This window comes from Aspergillus fijiensis, assembly GCF_003184825.1.
Source record: "Aspergillus fijiensis CBS 313.89 unplaced genomic scaffold BO72scaffold_23, whole genome shotgun sequence".
Lineage (NCBI taxonomy): Eukaryota > Fungi > Ascomycota > Eurotiomycetes > Eurotiales > Aspergillaceae > Aspergillus > Aspergillus fijiensis.
The window spans coordinates 350497-370855 of record NW_024468999.1 but is presented as its reverse complement, the minus strand read 5'-3'; the positions used below and the strand labels follow the sequence as shown (position 1 = coordinate 370855).

General features: G+C 54.4%; 6 protein-coding genes across 6 annotated transcripts; 3 read left to right on the top strand and 3 right to left on the bottom strand.

Moving 5' to 3' along the window:
• The first annotated feature begins 1402 nt into the window (after positions 1 to 1402).
• On the top strand, positions 1403 to 8237 carry BO72DRAFT_448068 (HECT-type E3 ubiquitin transferase UFD4). Its single transcript, XM_040944703.1, has 8 exons — positions 1403 to 1839; positions 2201 to 2491; positions 2552 to 2643; positions 2704 to 3359; positions 3415 to 5011; positions 5058 to 7493; positions 7546 to 7695; positions 7753 to 8237. The coding sequence occupies exons 1-8, from the start codon at positions 1748 to 1750 to the stop codon at positions 7947 to 7949; spliced, it is 5511 nt and encodes a 1836-aa protein (XP_040801328.1). The 5' UTR covers positions 1403 to 1747; the 3' UTR covers positions 7950 to 8237.
• A 279-nt stretch (positions 8238 to 8516) lies between these two features.
• Positions 8517 to 9095, bottom strand: BO72DRAFT_341261 (PaaI family thioesterase; the record flags this gene model as incomplete). The annotated part of the gene is made up of 1 exon (XM_040940615.1): positions 8517 to 9095. A coding segment is annotated over one exon (579 nt), but the record flags the coding sequence as incomplete, so codon positions are not given.
• A 2399-nt stretch (positions 9096 to 11494) lies between these two features.
• On the bottom strand, positions 11495 to 14114 carry mak5 (ATP-dependent RNA helicase MAK5). The gene is made up of 3 exons (XM_040950135.1): positions 13769 to 14114; positions 12460 to 13716; positions 11495 to 12401 (listed from the first exon to the last, which is right to left on the bottom strand). Exons 1-3 carry the CDS (start codon positions 13979 to 13981, stop codon positions 11547 to 11549), a joined length of 2325 nt encoding a protein of 774 aa, XP_040801326.1. The 5' UTR covers positions 13982 to 14114; the 3' UTR covers positions 11495 to 11546.
• A 69-nt stretch (positions 14115 to 14183) lies between these two features.
• On the top strand, positions 14184 to 15993 carry BO72DRAFT_448066 (tRNA methyltransferase TRM7). Its single transcript, XM_040944702.1, has one exon. It carries the CDS (start codon positions 14269 to 14271, stop codon positions 15619 to 15621), a length of 1353 nt encoding a protein of 450 aa, XP_040801325.1. The 5' UTR covers positions 14184 to 14268; the 3' UTR covers positions 15622 to 15993.
• Positions 15899 to 16879, bottom strand: BO72DRAFT_377980 (P-loop containing nucleoside triphosphate hydrolase protein; the record flags this gene model as incomplete). Its single annotated transcript, XM_040941287.1, has 1 exon — positions 15899 to 16879. The coding sequence occupies one exon, from the start codon at positions 16877 to 16879 to the stop codon at positions 15899 to 15901; it is 981 nt and encodes a 326-aa protein (XP_040801324.1).
• A 1850-nt stretch (positions 16880 to 18729) lies between these two features.
• On the top strand, positions 18730 to 19808 carry BO72DRAFT_477464 (5'-methylthioadenosine/S-adenosylhomocysteine nucleosidase family protein; the record flags this gene model as incomplete). The annotated part of the gene is made up of 2 exons (XM_040947445.1): positions 18730 to 19648; positions 19786 to 19808. The coding sequence occupies 2 exons, from the start codon at positions 18730 to 18732 to the stop codon at positions 19806 to 19808; spliced, it is 942 nt and encodes a 313-aa protein (XP_040801323.1).
• Between the last annotated feature and the right edge of the window lie 551 nt (positions 19809 to 20359).

The following is a 20359-nucleotide window of genomic DNA, read 5'->3' as shown; positions in this document are numbered from 1 at the left end:
TTTATACTTGATCTCCTTATTATTATACCAGGTACTCCGTACGGGGTACGTAGTTATTGTAGGCTACTCTTTGTTGCCTGCCCCCAAGCTGGTCGCATGGGCTCGGCTGCCTTCAAATCTCCGCCCGTGCCTCGGACTTTAGGCTTAATTTCTAGGCACCGACTCAGGAAGCGAGCGACTCCTTCCTCCGAATGAGGACATTCTTTCCCCGACTGGACTAGATCTTCTTAGTCTTATGGAGAATGAAGTGAACTGCTGAGGGGAAATCCATCCCCACTCTGTTTCTCCAGCAGGGACACTAGACTACTGTATGTCAACAAAACCACCACAAAACTACCATCGCCTGCATCGATTTGCAGCCGCTATACATACATCTTCATAGTTCAGTCATGCTTGAATGCCAACCTCATCTCCTCTAGATTCAACTCAATTCCACTGCCTGCATTGCGTTGGCCATGACTATGTCTCGCCCTTTGGTCTCGACGCTCAAACAGAGCAAGCAAGGCCTTGCTGCCCCAACATCCCCGCTCGGCCAGTCTGTAAGGGATATCAGCAACAAGCCACATTAAGAACTGTGGCGGTTGCCGCCATTCCCTTCTACGCAAGACTGAGTTTCGGTCGAGAGAAGAAGAATGAATTTTACATACATCCTGGGCCAATGCGAGTGATAAGGACCCCGCGCGTTGATGCAGTCATCCGCATGGCCCTCGCCCCTTGCGCTCTTCTGCACTTCTGCATCTCGATGAGAATTGCCGATGCCACCATTGCGTGCTGGGACTACGTGATTCTACTTGAGACTGTTGTGAAGGGAAGTGGTGAGTACCCGGTTGTCCTTCCATGTTCTGAAACAGCCCTTCAATTATGTCAGGCACAGACCCGAGTGCTCCCATACCTCGGTCCGTAGTATCTACGTACAAGCTCCATATTAATTCAGTAAAGCACGGAAGAACTGCACAGGTCTCCTGCAAATAAGCAAGGCCCCGGTGCATTCTTAATGACGTTACTTTTTGCAGTAGCTCCGTACTTCCGGTGGAAACCCACGATCAGATCCACGATCACTCTCGTGAGAATTGGCCTTGTTAGTAAGCAGACTCGGCTGGAGCTTCAGGTGGATATACATATATGAATAATGGATATGTAAGGAAAAGAGCCGGCAACAAAGCTCATTCATCATGCAGAGTACCTAAGACATGTGAGCGATAGAATCAACCCGTGGGCTCTCCATTGTAAACAGGGCAGGGAGCAGTGTAGATGCTTCGGAGGAAATCAAGCTATAGTTTAATTGATGTTGGTAGTTAGTTGCACTTGGGTAGTCTGTCGCTCTCCGAACTGACTGCCATCACCGCCCGGCACCCACCACGTCAATCAGTCAATCTTCCCCCCCCCCCTCATCTCCCCCAAACTTCATCCATCAACTTGCTCTCTTGTTCTCCTTAACACTTTCTGCCTTGGTGTAAATCACATCCACTTTCTAATCTCTATAGTTGTTCGTTCTTGTTCTTCGACCCAGAACTTAACATTAAGTTACATTGTACTTTGGCCTCCGGCTCCTCATCCGCCCGCCTGATCGGCTTTCACCGAAACTCACCCCGGATCGTCGACGGAAGCCCAGTCTATTCACCCAAACCCAACCCTCCCCCCTAAACTCACTCACGGTCAACAGTTCCGACAGTGAACGAATGGCGGGTTGAACGGCATCGACTGACGAGCGAGCCCTCCTTAACTAGCTCTGGTTAGCAATCGACATATGGCCAAACAAAGGCCCAATTCTCACCGCCAGGACCCTTTAGAGGACGCTTCCGCTCTTCCATCCGCTGAACTCTCCACCTCTGCCGCCAGGTACATATCACTTCTATCTCCCTTGAACCTTCCCCACTATCAGTTCCCTTCTGTCGTGTCTGGCGTCTGGATCCCTGCTCTGGCTTCATTTCTGATTCCTCGCGACTTGGTCAACCCTCCCCCAACAAGCTTCAACACCCCGGTCTGTCCGAGTATAGCGGTATCCGCGGAGGCGTGTCCGACGGGCTGTGCATGCGGCCGAGTCTTTTGACTGCGTGTCGGTGTCCTTGGACCCAACATCGATTTAACCCTTAAACATTTCTCTTACACCATCGCACCGATTCCACTCTTCTTTCTACTCTTCAACTCGCGTCACCTTTTCATCATTTGCTGGAAGTGAACACCTTCTCATGTCCTCCAGGGTTACTCGTTCTGCTGCGAGATCAGCTGCAGAACCTCAGCCGTCTACCAGCGCCGGCTCTTCTCCTACGAATCCCGCCGCTGGTTCGGCGTCGACTCGGAAGCGCAAGGCCCCTCGTCCTGACCAGCCCGTGGAAGCCTCCGACATAACAAACCCCTCATCTACTCCACGGAAGAGCAAACGACAGCGCCGTGCAGCGTCCCCTCCTACCCCGGCAGCACCCCCGGCGGCTTCTACTGCTGCTACCCGTCGCGGCACTCGCAACCGTCCAGCTACTATGTCCCAATCCGGGTGAGTCGCACCTAGGACTCTTTCTCATCACAGTGAATGTACTGACTGCGAACTCGGTAGTTCATCCTCGCGGCCCACGGAGGATTCAACCAAGACTCAAGTCTCGCCTCCGACATCTCGGCGGAAGTCTAATAAGAGTGGAAGGTCGGAAGGTAAGAGCAGAACCTCCAGCTAAGGAAGAGTGGTGGATGAGAACTGACCCTTTGCTACAGATCGTACCTCGACCACCCAGTCTCCGGCGCGCCGACAAAAGAAGCGTCCTTCCAAGATCGATCCCGATGTGCTTATGAGAGAGGCCGAAGACGAATTGGAGGAGCAGGACCACATTGAAGAGCACGAATCGTCGCCGCCAAGTGACAATCATGAAGGCACCATTCCGTCGACTTTGGCCGATGACGACGACGATGACGATGATGACGATGATGCGGACCTTTTCCACAACAGTTTGTTTGGGGCTCGAGGTCACCTAGGCCTTCAGAGTACCCTACGGGCTCTGAGCGGCATGATGTCAGGCATGTCCTCGCGTTTGCGCGATATCCTGAACAATTTGAGGATGAAAGATGACCCGTCCATTCAATTGATAGCTCTCCAAGAACTTTCGGAGCTCCTGCTAGTCTCCAACGAGGATAACCTTTCAGGCCAGTTCTCTCCGGACCCATATGTGAAGGAATTAGTGGCCCTGATGCAGCCAAACGACTTTGGCGAGGAGAACCCAGAGATCATGCTCCTCGCGTGTCGCTGCTTGGCCAATTTGATGGAAGCCCTTCGTGGCTCGGTGGCCAATGTTGTGTATGGCGGAGCTGTCCCAGTTTTGTGCCAGAAACTACTGGACATCCAGTTCATTGACCTGGCCGAGCAAGCTCTCAGCGTAAGTTATGCTCTGCACATTATTCACACATGCACGCTAACTCGCTATGCCGTAGACTCTAGCGAAGATTTCGGTCGACTTTCCTGCCTCGATCGTGCGGGAAGGTGGTTTGACAGCCTGTCTGACTTACCTCGATTTCTTTCCTACCAGCACGCAGCGCACGGCCGTGACAACTGCTGCCAACTGCTGCCGCAATCTACCTCACGACTCATTTCCAGTTGTTCGTGATGTGATGCCGACCCTGCTCAACGTGCTCTCCAGCAATGATCCCAAGGTGGTTGAACAGGCGTGCCTTTGCGTTTCGCGGATCGTTGAAAGCTATAAACACAAGCCGGAAAAGTTGGAGGAGCTGATTGAACCCGCCATGCTGAAAGCTGTGCTTCGATTGCTTTTGCCCGGAACCACCAACCTCATCGGGTCGCATATTCACACTCAATTCTTGCGTGTACTCGCGATTACCTCGAGAGCCAGCCCTAAATTGTCCGTGGAGCTGCTCAAAATGGACGTGGTCGACACTTTATACCAGATCCTGACGGGTGTGTCGCCTCCGGCCAACTTGGACGATACGGCTGTGAAGATGGACAGTGTATTGGTCATGCAAGCATTGATCCACCGTCCCAAGGAGCAGGTCTTTGAGACTCTTGATGTCATTTGTGAGCTATTGCCTAGCGTCCCGAGCCGGCATGTCCCACAACTCGAAGGTCTGATCGGGCCCAGTGGCATTTCCAAGCATCCCAAGGCGCAAGAGTCGGCCGAGAGACGGCGCGAATTGCTGCTGGAATGTAAAACGGAACTCAAGCGGTTTGCCATGATACTGTTGCCGACTCTTACCGATGCTTACTCCAGCACTGTCAATCTGGAAGTTCGCCAAAAGGTTCTCACCGCTCAACTCAAGATGCTTCACAATTTGGACGTCGGCTTGATTGAAGATGCTCTGAAATCGGTTCCTTACGCATCTTTCCTGGCAGCGATCCTGTCCCAGAACGATCACCCCACGCTGGTGTCTCACGCTATTCGTTGCGCAGAACTCCTGTTCTTGCGCCTGGAACATGTCTATCGGCATCAATTCCACCGCGAAGGGGTCATTTCCGAGATCTTCAAGCTTGCTCAGCAGCCATTGTCTATCAACAAGCTGGAAAAGCAGACCGGCGATACCACCACGAAGGACACCGCCAAGGAAGAGAAACCCGCTGCGGAAGCCCCCGCCAAGGATAGCTCTGTTTTAGGCTCAGACGACGAGGATGGGCACGACGACGATGACGCAGAAGATGACTATGATGAGCCGGAGGACGAAGATAACGATGACATTTCCGAAAGCTCGTCGTCAGCTTCAGGTCAGCTCGTTGCTAATAAGATTGCCAATGCCATGAAGGACCTCGTAATCCGCAACGCTCAGGGCTTTGTCAGTCAATACGAAGCCAGTCAAGGCAAGGACATGCGGGACAAAGCCTTGGAGACTCTTCAAGAATTGCAGACTCTTGCTTCCAATCTCCAGGCCTGCTACTCGGGCGATGAGACTGACGAGGGGCTTTTCCTCTTCAAGAAGTTGGCAACTAACTTCGACGGTGATGCCCTGGAGAGCATCACTAGCTCAGAGCTGCTGAATTCTGGCATCATCACAGTACTTCTCAAGGTCTTTGGAGATTTTCAATGTAAGAGGCTCGTCCTTACCTGCTGATTTGTGCTAACTGTATCTAGCTACGTCTATGCGCGAAGCTCGTGCCGCCTTTTTACAAGCCTTTATGGGGTCGAACATATCGGAAAGGGCCCAAAGCCAGAGTACTGCAACTACCCCCTTCAGTGTGCTCATTCAGAAATTGCAGGATTTGCTCAGCAGGACTGAGCATTTCGAGGTCACTACTGTCAGTCACAATTCACTGGAGAATACACGTAGCAATGCCGCCTACATGCTTGGGAAGCAACTCCGATTGAAGCTTGTGGCAGATGAGGACTCCGACATCCCCAGAACCTACCGCAACATTATGGTGTCGATTCATGCCATCGCGACTTTCAAGGCCCTGGATGATTTCTTGCATCCGAGAATCAGCCTGTCTGATCGGCCAAGGCCAGCGCGTAATCACGATTCAATCCTGGCCCAACTCGCAAATGCAAATGCAGCCCGGCTCCGTGAGCAAATAGCCGACGCAGAGCGCTTCAGCAGCGGTAGCCATCAGCTGCCACGAACGTCGAGCACGACGAATAACTCGACCCACCCCGCAGAGACTGTCGCCGGTGGTGACGAGTCTGAGTCAGGACTGAGGCGATCAAGACGTCAGCAAGCCGCCGCCGAAAGTGAACATGACAATGCGCCGCTCGAATGCGCAGACGAACGGCAATTGAGCGATGACGACGATCATGATGATGAAGGTGACGACGAGGAGCTGAACGCCATTGTGGATGATCTCGATGAAGACCTTTCGGATGATAATGCTCAAGACCCTACTGCTGTCAACATGGAGGTTGCATCTTCCGGCAAGGTGACTGCTCGCAAAGAAGATGGCACCCGTGTAGCTACACCATCGCAGACGCCAGCTTCCAAGTCAACGACATCTGCACCGAGCGCCGCCCCCAACCCCTCATCTGGTAGCTCCTTGGCAACGGCAGGTCGACCGTTCTCGTCTTATGCGGCTGCCATGGCCTCGATCCCTTCAGATTGGCACATTGAGTTTAGCATTGACGATCACGCTGTGTCTAGCGATACCACCATCTACCGTGCAGTGCATCACAATCGTCAGCATGTCGACCCAAGCGTGAAGAACGTGTGGTCGGCAGTTCACACAGTCAAATTCCGGCGTGTCCCAGGGCCCCCTCCCCCTGAACCCTCCTCCATCGCCCAGGGAGGCTCTGGCGGCTCTGCCAAGACCGAGGGCGAAGAGATGCCGGCTTCTCTCAGTCAAGGCCCCACGACTGCGATGATCCTTCAGCTTCTGCGTGTCTTGCACGAGATGAATGCCACTCTCGACGACATCATTGCAGAGACTAAAGAGCTGGTCGCACTGAAGCCTGAGCCATTGGCTCAATTCATCAACACTAAGCTAACTGCCAAGCTCAACCGACAATTGGAAGAGCCTCTCATCGTGGCGAGTAGCTGTCTCCCTAGCTGGAGCGAGGACCTCGCCCGCCTCTTCCCATTCCTGTTTCCGTTCGAGACGCGGCACCTGTTCCTTCAGTCAACTGCGTTCGGCTATTCGCGCGCAATGATGAGATGGCACAATTCTCAGAACGGTGATGACAGCCGCAACGATAGTCGGCGCGATGACCGACCTATCCTCGGTCGCTTGCAGCGGCAGAAGGTGAGGATCTCAAGGAGCCGTATCTTGGAGTCTGCCATTAAAGTGATGGAGCTTTATGGGTCTTCTCCGAGCGTGCTGGAGGTTGAATACTTTGAGGAAGTCGGTACCGGTTTGGGCCCTACTCTTGAGTTCTACTCCACCGTCTCGAAAGAGTTCTCGAAGAAGAAGCTGAAGATCTGGAGGGAGAACGATTGCGCCAATGGCGAAGAATACGCTTTCGGTAAGCGCGGTCTGTTCCCTGCGCCCATGAGTGAGGCACAGGCTGCATCGGAAGCCGGTAAGAAGCAACTGCACTTGTTTAAGATCCTCGGAAAATTTGTTGCCCGGTCGATGCTCGACTCTCGAATCATCGACATCTCGTTCAACCCAGCCTTCTTCCGCATTGCCGATAGCTCATCCTTCGTTGCGCCGTCGCTTGGGACCGTGAAGGCTGTCGACCAGGACCTGGCCAATTCACTGATGTTGCTGAAGCGCTACGCCAATTTGAAAAAGGCCATCGAAGAGGACAAAGGGCTGTCTGTAACTCAGAAAGCCCAGGACCTCCAAGGCGTCGAAATCAATGGGGTTAAGGTCGAAGATCTAAGCTTGGATTTCACACTACCCGGATATCCAGCTATTGAGTTGATTAAGAATGGTTCGAACATCCCAGTGGTGATCGAAAATGTGGATCTGTACGTGGACCGAGTGGTGGACATGACCCTGGGCAGTGGAGTCCAGCGTCAAGTAGAAGCCTTCCGAGCGGGCTTTTCGCAGGTTTTCCCTTACTCGGCCCTTCGAACCTTCACTCCCAATGAACTGGTTATGCTATTCGGCCGCGCCGAGGAGGATTGGACTATTGAGAGTAGGTCTTTTCTTAAGAATGTGTCAGAGCACCCTGCTAACCTTGGTTCTAGCCCTGATGGACTCCATCAAAGCTGACCATGGCTTCAACATGGACAGCCAGAGCGTGCGAAACTTGCTCCAGACGATGAGCGAGCTGAATGCACAACAACGACGAGACTTCTTGCAGTTTGTGACCGGCAGTCCCAAGCTGCCGATTGGCGGTAAGGAACCTCTAAACACCCTGAACGGATGATGACTTGCTAACGTATGTTATCTAGGCTTCAAGAGTCTCACTCCGATCTTCACTGTGGTCTGTCGGCCCAGCGAACCTCCATACACCCCCGACGACTACTTGCCTAGTGTCATGACCTGTGTCAACTACCTGAAGCTTCCCGACTACAGCAGCTTGGACACCCTTCGCGAGCGACTGTCTGTTGCCATCAGAGAGGGCCAGGGTGCATTCCATCTGTCGTAGAAGAGTGATGAGGGAACCTCCGGGGAAAGTGGTTCGTTGACGGAAAATGATTTGCATGTGTTTGTGTTTTTTTCTCTGTTTCTCAATTTCGGGTGGGCATTTCTGGGTGTGAGTTGATTCTCATGTGTATTTTGAAGGGGAAAAGGAGTTTCCAGGCGGGACCTTCTCCGTATTGGTTCAATTTAGATAGAAATGCAAATATGGCGATGGTGAGATGAGTGTGTAAAAGTTGTTTTTGTAATAAATTGATCTATATTTAGTGTGTCTATGTTATGTGTGTCTATGTTATGTGTGTCTATGTTATGTGTGTCTATGTTATGTGTGTCTATGTTATGTGTGTCTATGTCTATGTTGGTCTATGTTTATTCTAGTATGAAAGACAACGCCGGGTATTATACGCACTTCTCACTGTACTCACGTACTGAACTCCTCACTATACTCTCCCACTGCAGCCCACCACAATGTTCGACTCCATCAATTCCGATACAACGGCACCATAGACTAAATTTCAACCACCCGATCAGCCACTATTCCCCCCTACTCTCAGAAAGAGGAAAGAGAAAGACTTACCTCGGCAAACTTCGGCTCGACAAACAACGCCCTCGCCTCCGCGACCATCGTCCCTTCTGCCTCGGAGGCACTACCCGCAGGAGGCAGCGAAGTCAACGACCCCTCCACCCACGCCTTCCGGCCCTCGACCCGCACCGTCTCGGCGCGCAGCACATACACCCGGTCCGGCCGGGCGGGCTTCCGGAAGTCCACGCTCAGGTTGGCCGTCATCCCCACCCCGCTGGCGAAGGAGGCCGCCACGCAGCGCGCGAAGGTCTCGTCGAACATCACGCTCAGCAGGCCGCCGTGCACGTACCCCGGGTGGCCGTTGAGGGTCGTGCCCAGGTGGAAGAGGGAGATGGTTTGCGCGAGCGTTGCTTGCGGTGCTTGCGGTGCTTTCGCCGGATGGTGGGGTGGTTCGCTCGGTGGGGATTGGGTTGGTTTGGTCCGCGTGAAGACGTACGGCGGGACGGTGACTTTGTGGGCGCCGGAGAGGGTGCCCGCGACGAAGTGCGAGGCGCGGTGCGTGGGGATCATGGACAGGTGCGGCCGGGTCTCGGTGTAGCTTTTGTCGCACCGCAGGGTCTGCAGGAGCGGGTGCGTGGTGAGCTGCGTTTCGGCTTGGGTGATTTCGTAGGCTTCGTTGGAGGGGCGGGTTGGTGGTTGGCTTCCGGGGATGGTTCGGGGGGTTGTTGGGGTTGTTGTTGCTGTGGCGGAGGTGGCGGTTGCGGAGCGGAGGGTGCGCGTTTGAGGTTTTGTGATGATGGTTGGGGTTGGGAGAGTTGGTAGGGGGTCGAGGTGGTGGTGGTTGTGAGGGCGTTGAGGGCGCAGGAGGAGCCGGGTTAGGGGTCTGAGGCGCGGGAGGGACGACATTTTGTGTTGTGCTGAGGCTGCTGCTGGGGATTCGATACGGGGGATCTGTGTGTGTGTGTGTGTGTGTGTGTGGGGTTCTGTGTGGGATGTTGCTTGCGAAGCTGGATTTATAGGGACTGGTTCGGATTCTGGTGGTGACTCCTGGTGGTGACTGCGGTGACTCTGGGTTGGCGTGGTCAATTAGGTAGGGTCTTATCGGTTTGCGATGGCGATGGTGTGATTGTACTGTACAGTAGTATGGGCGTTAACTGTTGTTTGATCTGGGGATGTGCTGATCATGCCATTGGAGTATGCGACAGAGTACTTACTGTGTAGACAGCTGCCCTGGTATTCTCTGGCAGGATTATAGCTTCGAGGTTGAAGTGATTCTATCCAGCCTCGAGAAGAAAAAAAAATGAAGAAAAAGCCTGGCGCATCCCAACGGAGTGGATCATACTTCCTATCTCGGTAAGCCCACGTGGGATCCATGGACCCGGCGCATCGGGTGGAATCCGCCCAATTGAAACCCTACGTGGGCGGGTGTTCCGCGCCAGAGTTTCGGGTGGGGCGCTTCTCGGCTCGGCTTCGAGGTCGGGCGGTATAGTTGTGTGTTGATGAGGTCATCCATTTTCAATGTAGAAAAGACCTCAGGATTGAGGCAGCTCATAGCTTTTGTCGAATGCGATATTACAGAAAAGTCTGCCTTTAGTACGAGTATGTGGAATGGAGTTTGTCCGTAGGCTCTGTGTGGATACGTAATACTCTATTTGCGTTCCAGAAAGGGAGACACCTTGATGGTGTATGGCGCTTTTTCGAGGATATCTGTGTAATGAACCCCATGGTCATTTGACGATGCATCAAATTATATGGCATCTAGAAAACAATTATCTCCAGGCTTGGCTCGGAGCTAGCAGCACTTGATGAAGAGAATCATGCTATGAATCTCTGGTTACACACATGCCGTACTTGCTGGGCTTCATGATGAAGATGGAGAGATGACGTTGTCCAATTCGGGGGTGGCATGTGGTAAGGGCGGTTCCACTTACCTCTTACTATCTGATATAGCGTCATATCTCATATCCCTCCATAGCTCCTTCCGACCCTTATTCATCTTGTTATCAACTTTGCGACGCGCACGCTATAGATCTCGTGTCTTCCGACCCGTCTTCCAGACCTGTTATCTGCCCGTCAATCCATCATCTTCCTAGCCGCCAGCCTGCTTTGTCGTCTGATTCGAGGTCCAAGCCAGATCAAAGCTCATGCTCTGGACCGTTCTGGACCATCTGCCGAGATTTCAATGGGAAGACACCGCCCAGCATATTCCGGCAGAAGCTCTGCGCTGCCAACGCCGAACTCGCGAAGCGATGATATGTACCTGCCGGACAATTGAAAACAGAAAGGTAAAGGGAGAAGGCCCTTACAGCGAAAGTGCCCACGGCCACCGAGGATGGGACTGGTCACTGCGCAGTATACCTGACATGTAATGAACAGGGATTGCGCACCTGATAAACACAGGCTGTGGCAACTGGCGACCAAGGAGGCGAGCAAGCTTGATATACAGCAGGCGCCTGTTATCATCCATAGTCAGAAAGTGGTCGGAGGGGTGTCAGGTCTGGGGGAGTGATGTGACTTAGTTGACTTGTTTCAAGTGGTAATGGGAAGTTAATCTCATAGGTGAGGTATTCCGTGCGGTTGCTGATGTTGGGTTTTCATGGACGTCTAAGAAAGGCTCATTCGTTGTTGGTCGTTGACATGGTATCTCCTGGGCTGCAGAAAGCTGTGACTGAGGCTAGGATGCATTATGTGCGGTATATTGGGAAGCATTTTTCTTTTGCTCTTCAAAATATGAGAATTTGGGGTGCGACAAGTGCTATGAGCTCACAGAGTTGGATCTGATTGTACAAGGGCAAACCGGGCGGAGGTGGGGATTTCCCCCAGAGTACTCGAAAAACAAGGAATGATCATCATCTATCTGGCGCTCGTGTGTCAAAGACCTTTCTGTAATGTGTTGCGTTGACTCCATGCGGATTCATTCTACACAATTTGTAAGTTACCTGGCTACCCAGCGTCCAAGAAGGCTACCATATCAAGGCATTAACATGGGACAGAGCATGCATGTTAACGGAACTGTACAATGTCTACTAGGTATATACATGCATCAGGTAGAGCTGCTTCTCCTCTTCATCGGCCCCTTGATTAGAACTCCAACGCATCCACCTGCCCCAAGAACGAACTGTTGCCCTCGCCACGCAGCAGCGCCTCGATGTCCACCCGTCCCGAGGTGAGATACCGCTCACTCACACCCACGTTCACCCGCTGCGACAGCAGCTGCTTCAACTCCGCCCTCATGCTGGCCATCTCGGCCTTGCTGGTCTCTCCGGCCTTGCGCTGCCGTTCCTGACGGCCCCGGCCGCGACCGCGACCGCGACCCGCCGACTCATCGAACTCTTCACTGTCGTAATCAACGCCCAGGTCTTCTGCCGCGTTGCGGAGCCAGTTGTCCTCCGCGGAGATCTTCTCCTTGGCGATGGATGAATCCGCGATCTTCGCCGCCAGCTTGACGCGGGGCTTGACGCGACCCACGACCCGGCGGTCCAGCTCGAGAGACTCGAGGGGCACCTTCTTGGCGTTGGCCATGTTGGCGTGAACCTTGGCCGCCAGGCGGATGACGCCCTGCATCTCCTCGGGGGAGCAGATGAGCACGCTCTTGCCCGAGGCACCGGCACGGGCCGTACGACCGGATCGGTGCACGTAGGTGTCGGCGGTACGGGGCGCATGATAGTGGATGACGAAGTCGATGCCCTTGATGTCGAGACCACGCGCCGCCACGTCGGTGGCAACGAGGATCGAACCGGGGTCGGAGGTGGGGGATGAAAAGCGTTCCACGGAGCGCAGACGGGCCTTCTGCGCCATCGAGGAGTGGAGGGCTAGCGCGGGGAGTTGGAGGTTTTGGAGGAACTGTGTGAGACGACGGACGGCCGAGATGGAGTTGGTGAAGACAAGGGTGCGGTGCTTGGGATGGTAGAGAAGTAGCGTGTAAAGGAAGAGATCCTGGGGTCATTTGGTCAGCGAGGGTGATTATTTGACGGTAGTATAACTGTAGGCTTACCTTTTCCATCGCTGCACATTCGACAATGCCTTCCTTCAGTCCCTCCGCCATCTGCGAGACAGGGTTGACATCAATAAACTTGGGCTTCTCTTCTCGGAAGTTCAGCTTCTGCAAAAGATACTCCATCGACTCCTTCTTGTCCATGATATCACCGCTCGTCCAGCGTCCCTTGCCGGCAAGCTTCTGCTGCAAGTCCCGATGGAAAGTAGCAGAGAAGACCAGGGTCTGCCTCTCGTTCTTCTTCTCCTCCTCCTCGGTCGCTTCCTTCTCTTCGTACTGGAAGTCTCCATCCACTATGCGGTCAAGGGTAGTAATGATCTCGTTTGCTTCCTTGAAGTGGCCTTCGCTGAGCAATCTATCAGCCTCATCGATGACAAGGAATTTGATACCCTGCATCTTGCGAATCACACCCTGGCCCGTGCTCATAACCTCCCAAACTCGACCCGGCGTTCCGACCACAATATCCGCACTAGCCAACAAGCGCTGCTGTTTCTGTAAGGACAAACCTCCCGTGAGAAGGGCGATGCGTGCATTGGCGCCTGGCGACTGCTGGATCAAGTCACCAATATGCTTGGCCAACTGATGTGCGAGTTCGCGAGTGGGCGAGAGAACCAGGGCGATGGGTTCCGTGTCTTCCTTCTTCTTCTGGGTACCATTGCGCAGTTGCGTGCGCTTGATCTCCAAATAGTGTTCCAGGATCGGGATACCGAAGGCCAAGGTCTTTCCGGAACCTGTTGATGCCTTTCCTACCACGTCATGGCCGTCGAGGATGGGAGGAATACAAGACTTCTGGACCAGAGTGGGCGTAGAGAACTTCAGTTTCGAAAGACCGGTGAGCACTTCCGGAGAGAGTCCCAGTGACTCCCACTCGGAAATATCCACGCCGTTATCCTCTTCCACGTCCTCGAGAGCGGCGAAAGAAAGACCAGACTTGATGCTCTTGTCCTCCTGATTCGGGGTTCCCTTCTTGCTCTGATCGGCTTTCTGTTTCCTTGCTTCCTTGGCTTCCTGCCGCTTCTTATCCCTCTTCTCTTTCCTTTTATCTTTGGCTTCTTGCTGCTTGTCCGTCACAGGGGACTTGATAGCCTCATCCTGCTCTTCATTTTGTTCTTCCGTGGTTGGTGCTTCCGTCTTCTCCTTCTCCGAGGTCTCGTTGTCGCTGATTCCAGCCCATTCGTCGTCGAATTTTGCTTCTTCCTCTTGCTCTTCCGCGGTCTTCTTCTTCAGAATCGACTTTGGCGGTTTGCCAGCGGCGGCCTGCGAACGTCAATTTCACTGTCTGCAGCTGAATACCAGCTCGATGTCATACCTTGAACCTAATTTCACCGCTTGCCTTGATAACGTCCACGCCGTCAATCTCCTCTAGTCCGAAGAAGCCTCCTGCATCCTCCATACGATCGGGCAGCGCAACTTCCTTCCAGTTGAGATCGTTCACAGTAACGACGTCCGCATTGGCGCTCTTCTTCTGCTTCTTCGTCTGGACATCTGCGCCCTTGGCATCGCGCTGCCGTTTTTGACCCATGATGACACACAGCGACTGGAACTTTTCAGACGAACGATCACCTCCGCGACAAGTGAATGACAAGAACAAGCTGATGGAAGAAAGATAGGCAGGGGAGCGGGCCTGGCCTGCGAAACCTGCGGGAAAGAAAAAAAAGCGGCAGAAAATGGCCGCCTTGGGAATCTTATCGCCGCCCCACACGCAAGACCGAAAGAAATTCCGCCCATTTCCCCCTCCATTGCCTGGAATCTGACTCGCACTTCCCCCAACCTTTTACTTCAATTGCATTGTACAAGGTCTGAATCAGTATGGGTAAATCCTCCAAGGACAAGCGCGATGCCTACTACCGCCTGGCCAAGGAGCAGAATTGGCGCGCCCGCTCCGCCTTCAAGCTGATCCAGATTGATGAGCAATTCGACCTATTCGAGCACGAGAACCCGGAGAAGGTGACCCGCGTCGTCGATCTGTGCGCCGCCCCCGGCAGTTGGAGTCAGGTCCTGAGTCGCGTGTTGATCAAGGGCGAGAGTTTCGGGCGCCGCGCCTGGGTTGAGAAAAAGCGCCGGGAGAAGGAGGCCCTCGAACGGGTGCAGAGCGATGGAAGCAGCAACAACGAGTCACCACAATCAGCGAACGAGGATGAGACGACAACGGAGGAAGAGCTGAAGCCGCGGAAGAACGTCAAGATCGTCTCCATCGATCTGCAGCCCATGGCCCCCCTGGAGGGCATCACGACCCTCAAAGCCGACATCACCCACCCCTCCACCATTCCTCTTCTCCTGCGAGCCCTGGACCCCGAAGCCTACGAATTCACCACTACCACCAGCGCTGATAACTCATCCCCCTCCACCACCCCTACGCCGACCGCCGTCCGTCCTCCGCACCCCGTCGACCTGGTCATCTCCGACGGCGCCCCCGACGTGACCGGCCTCCACGACCTAGACATCTACATCCAATCGCAACTCCTCTACTCCGCGCTCAACCTCGCCCTGGGCGTCCTCCGCCCCGGCGGCAAGTTCGTCGCCAAGATCTTCCGCGGCCGCGACGTGGACCTCCTGTACGCGCAGCTGCGCACCGTCTTCGAGAAGGTCAGCGTAGCCAAGCCGCGGAGCAGCCGCGCCAGCAGTCTGGAGGCCTTTGTGGTCTGCGAGGGCTTCATCCCGCCGTCCATCCACGACGGACTGAAGGGCATGGAGGCGCTCAAGAACCCGGTCTTCGGCGGTGTCGCCGTGACGGCTCCTGCCTCTGCAGCAGCGGGCAACAACGTGGCCGTTGAGGTGACGGATGAGACGCCCGGGGCGGCGGCGCCCGTGCAGGTGAACCATCCGGCCCCAGTCAACACGACGCTCAACAACGACAACGACACCGACACCGCGCGCCTGCTCCACCCGGAGTCGCTGGCTTCCGCTGTCCCCGAACCGTTGGCGTATAAGCCCCTCGCCGAGAAGTTCTCCGTCGAGAATCGCTGGATTCCGCGTTTTATCGCCTGTGGCGATCTCTCTGCGTGGGACTCGGATGCTTCGTATGCCCTGCCACCGGATCACGTTAGTCTCGACCCCGTGCAGCCGCCTACGGCGCCGCCGTACCGGCGGGCGCTGGAGCTGAGGAAGGAGAAGGGTGGAGCCTACGGGAAGACAAAGTTGGGGGCCATGGGTCGGGCTTGAAGAATGTCGCCCTAGGTAGGATAATTATTCGCGTGGGGTTGGAGTTGGGCTGATTTTTGTGTATATGATACTATGTCACGACCTGTTCCGTGTTCAGAGCTGTTTATGTCCGGGAGGCTAGATCTCTTTCCTTTGGGTGCGCGTGTGTGGTCTGTCGTTCGAGGACGATATGAGGACCTCAAAAGAATATAGCAGATATACCCCATAGATCTACAAAAGATGGGAGTTGGCTTTTGTTTGATTGCTTCAATTAGTCATCCGAGTGTCATTCCATGCCTCACCTCGTGCCCGCTTCTCTCGCCAGTGTGTCATCCACAGTCCCTTCCTTCACAGACTCCAACTGTTTAACTCCCTGAAGGTACCGGTCGAATCGTCCAGTCACCGTGATCACCTTCTTTATGATCTCATAATTCAATCTCTTGTTCTTGAACTCTGCGAGCTGCCGAGCGGTTGTGATCGCATTACGGATCTGTCGCCCATTCATCTCGTACATGCTCAAGTCATTGATGTGCAGAACCAGGTCGTCGAAGTCCATGCTGCAGGCCTCTGACGCGCGCAGGTGTTTGATAAAGTTGGACCAGATCTGATGGCGTTGATCAGGCCCCAGACTCTCGTAATGGAGGGCTAGCTGAATGCGCGAGCGGAATGCTTCGTCAAAGTGGCCGACTCGGTTGGAGGTCAGGATCAGGATGCCGTTGTAGTATTCGAGGACGCGGAGGAAGACGGAAACAAGGGCGTTGCGCTCGAGGTCGGCCAACGTCCGCTCCTCGAGGAATATGTCGGCCTCGTCCAGGAGAACTACGCAGCCCCAGATGCGGCCCAGCCGCAGCACCGTCTCCAGGTACTTTTCCACGTCGGCCGGCCGCGTGCCAATGTCGCCGCAGGTAACCCGGTAGAGGGGCTTCCGCGCATAGTCGGCCACACTCTCCGCAGTGTAGGTCTTCCCCGTGCCCGGTCCGCCGTGGAGAAGGATGATCAGCCCGTTGCCCTTGCCGGATATCAGGTCCGTGCTTGTTTCGATGCTCAGCTGGTTCCTCACAAGAGCCTCGAGGAGATCCTTCGTCTGCTCCTCGGTGACCAGATTCTCGAAGGCCTGAGTGTTCCACCGCACGTCACTGATGTGTTCGACCTCGAGATCGATCCAGACTTTCTCTATCAGGTTGTACCCTTGGACGACACGGGGCAGCAGCAGAGGAAAAGGGTGCTCGGGGCATTGCTCCTGGGAAAGGATGTGGTCGGGTAGATCGGCATATGCCATGGACGTCTCTCCGGCCACTTGAGTCCCATGCATTCGCTGGTAGGTGACTGGATCAATCATGTACCTCGACTTGATGCTGCTCCATGCATGAAGACCGGCATCTTTGCCGTACTCCACATATCGTCGCTGCCGACATTTCCAAAACGAGACTCCCCGCTCGCGGAGTCTCTGCTCGACACTCGAGCCTGCAAACTGGAGAGGATAAAAATTCAATGAATTTATAGGGAATGCTTCCTCAACATCGGGGGCAAGATTGAGTCGTTGAACTTGCCGCTGCCGGCGAAACGAGATCTGGAATGACCAAAATGCAACCTCTATGGACCACGATAGCTGAAGACATTGTCGCTGCTGGTTCGAGTTCAGCGTGCCATTTCTCACCTTAAGCGCATTTTCCTGCGCTAGAAGAATATTTCTCTCTGGGTAACTCTCCGCGCCGTACAGCGAAGATTCGGCTTGGACTGCCTCCACCAATTTGTGACCTGGGATATAGAGGATGTCCCCTGGTTTGATCAAGTACTTGAGGAATCGCGCACACACCAAGCCTTGCTCAAACTGGGCCCGTACTTGCGCATGTTCTGGATGAAAGCCTTCTTGCACATACCGCACAAACATGTTCCACGGCCCCTGCACGCGCTCGGGAAGCGAGTTCTTCATGGAGATAAACTTCTCCCAGTGATGGTATATCGCCAGGTAAGGAGCCTGCAGCTCCTGATCCCATGACTTCTCCAGCCGCAGTGGGATCCCGTTGTTCGGCGGTAATGATCGCAAGAATCGATTCATGGCTTCTACAAGTTTGGGATAGACGAACATTGTCGACTCCATACATGGTGATGGATATCCGTCATCCGACGGGTACGGATTGGTTTGACCCACTGTCGAGAAGTGATTTCCGTCAGGTCTATCCTTGCCGTAATCTCGGAAGACCACGAAGGAGAGCTCCGAATGTCGCTCGATGTATGCTCCCATATCTAGAATGGGCTCGGTACCAGCCAGTGGCTCGTGGTACGGTATGCCACCATACCATCTGGGTTGGTCCAGGTAATGGAAAATCTCAAATATCGTGTTGGAGGATCCAGCATCTTTCTTGAGACGATGTACACGGTGAATCACGCGCCATTCTTGAGGGACTTGTCGTCGTTTTAGTGCTTCCAAGGCTGCAATCTCCGATTTTAGCTCTGATATCCGTTGATTGACGGCTGTGCTATCCACATTCCATCCAGCAGACTGGGTGCTGGTAGGCATGCGCGCCGAGTCTGCTTTACAGTCTCGCCGCTTCGGTAGTATCTCTAGTTCGTGATTTGATTCGAGTGCGTGGGCTTGTCGCTTGACGGTGGCTCGCCTAGGATTCCCTGGAATCTCTTCTTGGAATTCATACTTGTCGGTCTGGAACCTTACTTTCGGTCTCATCGGTGTTTCCTCAGCCAATTCGTGCTCAGGTGAGCTACTACACTCTGACTGGACTACCATTCCCCTGTTTGCCTGTGAGACACGCTTCATCGTTCCTTCAAGCTGACACACGGCGCTCACACCTGATCAAAGTCCGGTTCCTGGAGAGTGTAGTCAATCAGACCTGGTTTCTCTGCTTCTGAAGAATCTAGGCTGGTGGCTCTTTGAGGGAAGGTAGAGTGATGATTGACATGGGCTCAAGCCCTTGAATCTTTATTCAACGAGTGCTTGAAGCTCTTCAGTCTGCGTTCGAGGGGGTGCTTCTCTCGAACCATTTGAGCACCGTCTTACCTGCAGGAGGGAGGACCCCTGCTGGTCAATCAGCTGACCACGGAGCGATCGGCGGTTTGTACACCAAGCGGGGTATTGTCTCCCATGGTCAATAAGATCCTACACAAGCGGCAATGTACCATCATACATACACCGTTGGTCTGGTTTCTGCGCTGCCGAAGGAGCTCTACGCTATACGAGCGCTTTTCGACTCCCGATACCAGGACCCCCCAGTTCACCTTGATCCTAATGACACCAATAGCTATGTCTTCGGCAGGGTCGGGCACCATGATGTTGTCGCCGCTTGCCTCCCACAAGGCGAGTATGGTACGAATTCCGCAGCCGACGTTGCGTCGAACATGCACCGCAGCTTCCCTGCCCTCCGATTCTGTCTGCTGGTAGGAATTGGAGGCGGGGTCCCCTCGAGAACCCACGACGTTCGCCTCGGAGATGTGGTGGTCAGTCAGCCGACCGAGACACACTCCGGGGTAGTCCAGTATGATCTGGGAAAAGTCATGGAGGGTGGCTCCTTTCAAGCCGTGGGGGTTTTGACACGACCCCCGCGTGTCCTAATGAAGGCAATCAGTAATCTGACATCCGATCCTGATCTCCCTCCGGATTTTCTCCAAGATTTTCTGCACCAGATCGCAGCGCGGAATCCTTCCTACCAGAGTCCCGGCTCAGAGAATGATTCATTGCACCAGTCGGACGCCTTGCACAGCATATCCAGTAATGATGGGCTGAACGGATGCGCCTGTCCACTGGTAGACCGGCCGGAGCGCAACCTTGACTACCCCCGAATATTCTATGGTGTGATCGCATCGGGGAACCAGGTAGTGAAGAGCTCAACAGTACGGGACCAGTTGGGATCTCGGCACCGGATTCTCTGCTTGGAGATGGAAGCGGCCGGGGTGATGAACACAATGCCGTGCTTGGTCATCCGTGGCATCTGCGACTACGCAGATGCTCACAAGAACAAAGCGTGGCAAGAGTACGCCGCTGCAACGGCGGCGGCATATGCCAAGGTTCTCTTATCCTACGTCAGGCGTCTTAGTACCAGTGCTAAATATTCACCGGAGACCTCGTCCAACGATCATGCGGAACAAGATTACTACTCGGACACAGAGAGGCCACCGTCGATACCCGCTTCTACAGCGGACGCACCGAACAGCCATCATCTGTCGGTACAGAACCCAGTTCCAACAACCATTGAACAACCGAGACCAAGCATCCCAGTTGAATCAGAGCGTCTCACCGAGCGCTGTATTCTGTCCAGGCGACGCCAATTCTGGAACCCGTGGCCTAGCGACGCCCTTCCAGTTCTTCATTCCCTGCAAGACTGGATCGGATCTGCATCAGGTTCATCCCTCCTCGTCTGCGAGGCAGCATGCGCCGCAGCGCACCCCCGCGCGGTGGATCTGGCGGTTGAGATGGTAGACTTCCTGCGGTCGACAACTAGCCAGCACACTGTACTTTATGGTTTCTCATCCCCGCCCTTCCGCTCGCAAAGCAGCCGCAATATCGATATACTGGAATCCCTACTTAGTCAATGTCTATCCGCCACAGCAGTAGGGGACATTCCTGAGCCCATCGACAGGCCACCCGACAGCAACGACCCTGAGGTCCACCGCCACCACCACCACCATCAGCACCGCGAGCAGAAACTCTTGGAGCGGCTGCTCACCACTCTCGCCCGGGTGGACCAATGTTTCCTCATCGTCGAGGGACCGGACGCACATAGTACGGAACGGCTGGTCGCCGCTC

What these genes read in the sequence shown, in the direction of transcription:
- mak5 (XM_040950135.1), bottom strand. Translation starts at nt 13,981, where the DNA reads ATGGGTCAAAAACGGCAGCGCGATGCCAAGGGCGCAGATGTCCAGACG. An exon ending in GCGGTGAAATTAGGTTCAAG is followed by an intron (nt 13,717 to 13,768) that starts GTATGACATCGA and finishes TGACGTTCGCAG; the next exon opens with GCCGCCGCTGGCAAACCGCC. An exon ending in AATGTGCAGCGATGGAAAAG is followed by an intron (nt 12,402 to 12,459) that starts GTAAGCCTACAG and finishes AAATGACCCCAG; the next exon opens with GATCTCTTCCTTTACACGCT.
- BO72DRAFT_448066 (XM_040944702.1), top strand. Translation starts at nt 14,269, where the DNA reads ATGGGTAAATCCTCCAAGGACAAGCGCGATGCCTACTACCGCCTGGCC.
- BO72DRAFT_448068 (XM_040944703.1), top strand. Translation starts at nt 1,748, where the DNA reads ATGGCCAAACAAAGGCCCAATTCTCACCGCCAGGACCCTTTAGAGGAC. An exon ending in TGGCCGAGCAAGCTCTCAGC is followed by an intron (nt 3,360 to 3,414) that starts GTAAGTTATGCT and finishes GCTATGCCGTAG; the next exon opens with ACTCTAGCGAAGATTTCGGT. An exon ending in GGTCTTTGGAGATTTTCAAT is followed by an intron (nt 5,012 to 5,057) that starts GTAAGAGGCTCG and finishes AACTGTATCTAG; the next exon opens with CTACGTCTATGCGCGAAGCT.